The sequence below is a fragment of the Hakea prostrata genome, chromosome 11, assembly GCF_041222555.1.
Source record: "Hakea prostrata isolate BN-2017 chromosome 11, UWA_Hpros_2, whole genome shotgun sequence".
Classification (NCBI taxonomy): domain Eukaryota; kingdom Viridiplantae; phylum Streptophyta; class Magnoliopsida; order Proteales; family Proteaceae; genus Hakea; species Hakea prostrata.
In genome coordinates this window covers 13,080,017-13,088,311 of record NC_142610.1, presented here as the reverse complement: position 1 = coordinate 13,088,311, position 8,295 = coordinate 13,080,017, and the positions used below count along the sequence as shown (strand labels likewise).

Below are 8,295 nucleotides of genomic sequence, written 5' to 3'. Positions count from 1 at the left end.
GTTAGTGGCTTTATATTTATTACTTGTCAGAGCCGTATAGAACATATGGAATAAATATATAATTAAAATTTACCAAAATTTTTTATCATTCTTTTATGGGGTAAGACTTTCATGCATAAAACATTGAAATTTCGCATCCAACTCCATGAATTAGTTTTAACAAGAGCATGAAATTCATATGACAAATCATTGTATAAGGATTCAAGAAGTGAATTGCTTATACTCTAATCTTGGGAAAGAAACAAATAAGATACTAGGAACGGAAGTAGGGGGAAAGGAGATAAGCAAATTGATTAGAGTAGAAGACTTATTGAAGAGGGAATAAGAAGAGGTTAAAGATGGCTGAATTTAGATGCATCTGGCACAACAGAGGTGGTTTTTCTGAGAGTGGCTTGAGGAAGCACAATCAACGCTGTCATAAAAGAATGCAGTTTGAGTGTCAGACATGTTTCAACGTGTTTCCTACTGTGGCAGATTTGCAAACTCATGAAGCTGAACATGGTTAGTAATCATCAAGTTGTTTGGTATGCTATTTCATTTATATTCTAATGTCAAATCATTTTTTTCTTGCAGCTCAACAAGTAGATAATGTTAATGCTAATGCTAATGCCAATGCCAATGCAAATGCAGCTCAACAAGGACAAGGAGGTAATAATATTCAATACAACTTAATTAGATCGAAGGAAATAATATTTAGTGTTATTAAACTACTAGATATTTCTCATTATTTCTTTTTGTTTATTTATTTTTTATTTAGTTTTTTCAATTTCAGGTTAAATGAAGGATGTCACAAAAAAGAGTTGCTCAAATGGATTTTAGATATAGTAATTAAGTAATTAGTCTACTTTCATGTTAGGTTAAATATTTAGCTATACTAAACATTATGTTTGTTTATTTGGATTTTATAATGACTTCTCCTTGAGAAGTACTACTTAAAATATATATAAGTATAAGAAAAACAGTTGTTTGCACAATATTCATACATAGTGTAGTTCGTTATAGTATTGCTAAGCTGCTATTTTCAAAATGTGTTCTTGTGTGCCATTGTCCTATGTATGAGTCCAATACAACACTCCATTCATTATTCTGAATCTAATATTAATATTGCTGTCATCCATAATGATCATTATGTTCAATGAGGGAAGAGCCACAAGAGCAAGAATAAGTTAAACAAATTCATAACATTACTAGTTGCAAGGACCCACTGGAAGTTGCCCAAACACAAACAAATTGAAAAAGCTCCATTCATTTCTCCCGAAACACCAACCAGCAAAGAGAGTCGAGAAGGTTTTAAAAAAATAATAATTTAAGAATAATATTAATTACATCTCTCTCGACTTCATACATGTATGTCTGTATGTGTTTTTGCACCAAACAAGCTTTAAATATATAGAAAGAAGATAATATCAAATTAATATTAGAAGGGTTTCAGTGCTTGAAATAATACATTTATTACTTTTTTTAATTGTTCAAATCTATTTCTTAATCTTTCATGCTTTATGACAATAATTGTAAAGTAGACAAATCTGAAGCACAATGCTCTTTATAAACAAAACGGAGAGGAGAATAGAGAGATGGTCAAAACTTTTATGAAATGATATATTCCTTGACATTTTGACTGTGATATGGATAAACCCTTGTTTAAATATTTGAATTTTGAAAATTAAATATTTTCTTTTATTTCTAGGGGGGCCAACAGGGTAGCTCATTCCCTAGCCAATGAGGCCCTATCACTAGAGGCAGTGATGGCATGGCTATTTTCCACTGTGTGGTTGAGGGAATCTATGTCTCAACACACTGTTTTACTTCTTAATGAATAGTGCAATTTTCTAATCAAACATGAAACTGTTGTGTCTAAGTTGTTTTCGCTCGGCCCAATCTTATCATTCATCAATATGTTTGGTAAATGAAGGGCATCAAATGAAATTGTAAATTCTTTTATGGGTAATTTTCATCTAGTCCCCCTGAGGTTTTGTCTATGTCATTTTTAGTTAAAAAAAACTAAGACTTTGCATCTGCCTCTCTATAAAAAAATCAATTTAAAGACAAATTATCACTTTTATGACAAATTTGTCCCATTTTTTTTTTAACTTAAATTTTTTACATACACACCCCCACTTGCCATGAAACTCGTAACTCCCCTTTTAGTCCAAAAATTACAGAAAAGTCCTAGAATTCAAATAAATTTGAACACATGACCAAAATACCTTTATATGTTAAAATAACTCAAGTATACCTTAGCTTAAACCCTATTTGCAAAGTAGAATCTCAGCGAGATGGATGAAGAGATCCCCCCTTCACTCGTCTTATTCATTAATTGAGTTGAGCAAAAAAAAAAAAAAAAGTAAAAATCCTAAATCTAATCTGCGCCGCTGAGGATAAGCATTAGGTGTCTGAGGGAGACCTCCAAGAATGATTGGATGGCTGCATGGAATTTGGCCAAATAGACCTCCAAGATGATCGACTTACGATTTCTTATTCGCCAAGGGGGTTTGGTGGAGATTGGTTGATGTCTCGCTAAGGGGAAACTTTTTCAGTTCAAATCTAAGGGACTGGATGAGGCTTAATTTGGTAGGATCCTTTGCTAAGAGTAAGCCAGGTTGGGTGGTACAATTTGCTGGCACGACTTATCTTCTATGGTTTTGGAGGAATCGTGATGTGCATGAGTGTGATTTTATGCGACCTCATAATGGAAGACAGTTAGCTTTAGAATATGGGAAATCGGTGGTAAATGCCTGGGCTTCCTGTGCTCTTTTCAAGCAGTCGGTAGGCTCTGGAGTGTCTTTGAGGTGGAGGTTTCCTCTTGGTGGTTGGATTAAAGGAAATGTGGATGCTGCCTTTCGACGTAGGGGTGCGGATGTTCGCATTGGTAGTTTATTTCGCGATTCTGCGGGTCATTTTATTGGTGGTTTTGTTAGAAGGGTTCGGTTAAGTTGTGTCATTGAAGCAGAACTTGAAGCCATTTTTGCCAAGGTTTGGAGCTTGCGATGAGTAGTCATCTCTTGCCGCTACAGTTGGAGTCGGATTCTCGGAAAGCAATAGAGCTTTTGGATCCATGTTGTGTGGATCGTGGGAGGTTTGGTCGTTTAGTTGAGCGAATTGGTGTTTCGCTGCATGAGATGGTGAGTACGCGATGCGTATATGTTGGACATGTTACTAATAAGGCTGCTGATTGGATGTCTAAGTTTCCACTCGATTTGGAGTGCTCTTGGATGTTCTTTTAGGATGTTTCCCATGGGTTGGAGGAGATCCTTCAGGCGGATTGTGATGCTGCTTCCTTGTAGTTTCTCTTTGAGTCCTTGACTCTGTTGCTTTTTTTTCGAAAAAAAATATATATGTTTTTCTTTTTCAAAGGACAAAATAGAAATTCCAAAAAATAATCCTTCAAAATGATAGGTAGAGTACACCAAAAGATTGATCATAAATATACTTTCATATGAGTAATCTTTAATTATGGTTACACAAAAGTTCACAAACCATTGACAAAACAAAATGAATTGAACTTCTTCCACATTGGGTTAATCTATCATCTGTTTGGAGTGAACCAAATGGGTAACGAGAAAGGATGCCAACCATTGCCAGGATAATGGGGCTCAACATGTCTATCTTCTAAGTGAAAAATTCCCTTGTCACTGCCAGCTGAAGTCCCATCTGTCCCATGATGTCCATCCAAATAATCATCTGTGAAATAAATACAATTCTTCATAACCCCTGTTGCTGGATAATTGTTACAGCAAAATGAGAAAGAAGAATTACAACCCAAAAACAATGAACACTCGCCCAAACTTCTAATCTCAACCCACAACTTGCTGCTCAATTCCAACTTAAAAACAATGAATTGTGTCGTTCTGTAATTAGGAAATTCACCATCATTAGCAAACTCTACTTTTCTTGCAACCTGTAGTAACTCATCAGAACATTCTACCAAGTACCTCATTCCATAACCGTTGGCCACAAGAGTAGTCGTGATTATTGTAGTCTTTGGATGAGCACCAATATCACAAGACACAAGAAACCCTTCATAATTTATGGCATAAAATTGTTCCTTGTAGTATATAACATCAGTAAAAAATGTCAATTCACATGGTACGGTTGTCCATGTTTCATCCTCAACTCTAGCAAATGCCAACTTTTGCCAGTCTGAATAAATGGCCACAGCCATATAATTGGAGTTTAAAAGATTAGATGATAATGTAACTTTTTCTATGAATACATTACGCATTTCTTCTGTTGTGAGACCTTGTGATAAGTAACCCTCTTGATCCTGAAATGTTGTTTGATGTGGAAGCTTAAATTGGACTCTCGTAACTGGATTAACCATGTCGACCGATAAGGTTTCATCTACCATCACCAACCACCCTTTAGTTGATCCAACGCAACGCTTTGCATGAGCTTCAGGTAGCTTAAATTCAAGAACCCTTTTGCTAGATAAATAGTAGAAGCTACGAACCATGCTATTGTCTTCCTTCTCTAGAAGCATCAACCATGGATCGGAAAATGTTGAATGGTGGTCCATACCCATAATAATAGATCGCCAAGATCGACAAATAGCACCAAATCGAACAAAATCTATGTAACTAAGCTTCCCCACAATAATCTTGAGGAGGTCCTCCAACATGTTAGACCAGTTCGCCTCAATGCACTTCCCGTTTCTATTAAAACCATCTGCAAGAGACAGAGCGAGGATCAAGCGATCACTTAACAAACAAATGAAGACACTTCAAATGGAGGAACATTTGCAACAATGTAACTCAATTAGAAAGGTTTGTATTTTGATGTGTATCTGATAGACTCTCTTAATAGTACATAGTTTAATTAAAAAAAATCTCAATAATGAACTAATAATTTAAATTTCATTTTTTCTTTGCCTCATGCTAATCCACAAAAGATATTAAGCGTAAGCGCCAAAAAGAGTCCTTGAGTTAATGATAATGAAAATCTGAAGAGTTGCAACCATAAAACAAGAATTCACGAAATCTCACCAGCTAATTTACTTTTCATGAGAGTGAGACAAGAAAGGTATGCGAAATAAAAAAAATGCTCCCATTGTTTCAAATTGAGATCTTGCACCGAGATTTCAACCCAAACCAATATAAAAGGCGACCCAACTTGATTGAGTCTAGATATATCAACTCGACTACACCAAGATAGAGCCATTTTGCTCGTTGTGTGCTCCTAGAGTTTCCGGATTTTTAACCTTTTATGGCAGATCCTTGCTATGACAAGTTTCCACAAGCACTCATTTAGATTGATAATATGAACTTTGAACATGTGTTTTGTATTAAAAAAAAAGAAAAAAAGAAAAAAAGAAAAGCAAAATAGTTTCAACATTAAGTATGAGTCAAGGGTTTCATATGAACATATAATACAACATTTTAGGCTTTCACTTCAACAAAATTGTTTCCAAGTTGAAGTCCAAATAGAACTCTCATTTACGCCCAAGCACTCATTTAGATTGATAATATGAACTTTGAACATGTGTTTTGTAAAAAAAAAAAAAAAAAAAAAAAAAAAAAAATAAGAATAAGAAAAAGCAAAATAGATTTAACACTAAGTATGAGTAAAGGGTTTCGTATGAACATATAATACAACATTTTAGGCTTTCACTTCAACAAAGTCGATCTGATATTGCATTGATATTAGAAAGGAAACCATAATCACTAAAATTCATAGAAAATGATAAATGATAACATTCATAAATAACAAATATTTTCAGCAACACACAACACAATAGAACTATTGAAGGCCAATGAAGACCAAGATTAAAGGGTTGAAGTTTACCAAAATGGACTGGTTCCATTATTAGAAATACCCAAAATGACCTCCAAGCTTTTTCAATTCAGAACTTAAGCCTCTTGTTCTACAAAGAGTAAAACAAACAAAACACAATAAGAACAATAGATAAGAAAAATTAGTGGAACAAGAGGTAAAAGATTTAGGGGAAAATTTCCAAAACCAAGAATAAGACATGAAAAATTTCTAAGTTCCAACCAAAAGCATATCCAGTGGAGAAAAGTATAAACAAAAACAGACGTGACGAAGTGAAGCTGAACTAAATCAAAGATCCAAATTCTGGGGTTTTATTGTGACACAGAGATTAGGGTTCAATTGTAAACCTAACAAAAAATCCATCTCTACTACCACTCTTCAAACCAGAACCCAACGGTGTATTTCAATTCACAAAACTTTCCCCTCATTACTTTACATCCTTCAAAATTGAAGGATTACCTAACTAATTCCCTGCTGCATGAATTTCAGGCCTCGGCGATTCCAGCACCACCTTGATTATACCTCTATTCCAGAACTTTGGGGCTGGAATCCAAGGATTGAATCGCCAAATAGATGATAAATAAGTAAATAACCAGCGAGTTCAGCAAGTTTTTTTTCAAGTGCACAGAATTAAAAGAAAAACAGAATCACTAAGGGAAAATTTTCAGAGTAAGGAGGAGAAAAAACCTGGATTCACAGCTCTGAGTTGCAGTAATGTAATCACTCTTCTCATTCAATTTCAATAATCCATAACAGGTCGAGCGCTACAAATTATTATCTAGGGTTAGAAAGAAGGAAATTCGTATCTTACTTGTAAACTAAAATCATCGTCAGTCTCCGATTTGGACTGGAAAACCACGAATTGCAAACGGAGGAAGAGTCAAATACGAACTGGGATTGTAATCTCTCGAATTAATGCATATTCTTTTTTATGACCCAAGAAAAAAAAACAAGAATATTACAAGTACGCCCCGAGGTTTGTAAACTTTTAAGTTTACACCCCCTCAGAAGTTATTATATTACAAACGTCCTCCGATACGGTTTTTCCCAGTACCATATGTTTTTAAGTTATCTTTTGTTGGCGAAAAAAAAAAACAGTTTTAAGAATGTAAAAAGACATGTTTACCCTTGTTAAATGTTCTTTATAAATGAAATTGAGAAAAGAAACAACAAAGAATTGCATGCGAAATGGGAATATCACTAAGTTGTCTTTCCAATTAAATAACTCTATGGTCGTATTCCATTCTAGTTAGCGCACTCTAATATTTGCCCCCCCCCCCCGGCATCATCGATATATGGTTGCAATCATTATATTTCATTCTTGCATGATTACAACAGATTTACTTGGTTTTTTTTTTCTTGCCAAGAAATATAAATATTTTAAACCATTTTTCAAATAAAACATGTATATATAGCATCAATACTCATTTTCGTGCATGCATGAATAGAATGGGAAAACATAAAAGAAGTATAGGCATGTAGTATGAACAAGTCTATCCTTAATGACTAGAGCTTCACTCACCTAAATCGTTTGGCTAGCAGCTTCCCCGCCAACCATATTCTTTATCAAACGTGGGGCAACAATAGTTTAAGATACTATTCCACAATGATTCATATATATCATTCATCAGAATCTTTGAATGTACATCTTTTATTGGCTATGACCTTATAACAAAAATAAGCTCCAAAATTGCTCTAAGCATTGTACTTTCTTATAATTAGTGCGCATTTAGCAACCATATTAGTAATCATCTTTTCTAAGAATGACGTTCTTTGTAAGAATAGTTTTCTAGCGTTTTTATCAAATAATAGTAGTCAGAGTACAATTTTGATTGTTTGATAAAATTTGTGCGGAAAACACTCGAAACAATGGAGATTTAAAAAAAAAATCTTTTGAAAGCAAAAAGGAGTTTGAAGTTGAACATGGTTAGTTAATCATCAATCCATTTGGCTTGGCCTTGTAGAGCTTGGGGATTGGAATAATAATCCTTGGCCCTAAACTAGGGTCATGGTTGGAATGAATTCAGATTAGAACATATAGGGCTAGGATTGGGATTGCAAAAATGCGGCCCAGCCCGGCCCTCCTGCAGCCCTAAAGTGTAGGAAGAAGATAAATGAATGGAGAATTGTTTCACCCACTTAAGGGTTGGGTACGAAAGGATAATTCAGTCATTACCCAACCTCTAAGGGCATTAAATTCACAAAATCTTCTTCCATTTTGTTCAAGCATGAGTTGAAGTATCCACTTTACTAGGCAGAATGCCTTATGCTTTGGGTTATCAACCTACTCTTTAGTAGAAAAATGGCTTAGAAAAATGAGTTCTCTTTAAGAAAAAATTATTTCTACCAAAGAAGGATTCATAAATTTTATTCGAACAGTTTATGAAATTTTAAATGACTTAACCTAATCTAAGTCAAAACTATTAATGTGGGAAAAATATAATTTTAAAGTGGGCTACTTATAATATTTGGCAATAAGTCAGGGTGATTTTTTGGAACTCTTTTTAAATAGTAATATTATGTGCA

The 8,295-nt window shown here is 34.4% G+C and overlaps 1 protein-coding gene across 1 annotated transcript; it reads right to left on the bottom strand.

Annotated features, from left to right (window-relative positions):
* Window positions 1-3,526: 3,526 nt before the first annotated feature.
* LOC149000164 (putative F-box protein At5g55150) lies at window positions 3,527-4,630 on the bottom strand. The gene has a single exon (XM_089139471.1). The coding sequence runs from the start codon at window positions 4,616-4,618 to the stop codon at window positions 3,527-3,529; it is 1,092 nt and encodes a 363-aa protein (XP_088995597.1). The 5' UTR covers window positions 4,619-4,630.
* Window positions 4,631-8,295: the final 3,665 nt, after the last annotated feature.

What these genes read in the sequence shown, in the direction of transcription:
- LOC149000164 (XM_089139471.1), bottom strand. Translation starts at nt 4,618, where the DNA reads ATGTTGGAGGACCTCCTCAAGATTATTGTGGGGAAGCTTAGTTACATA.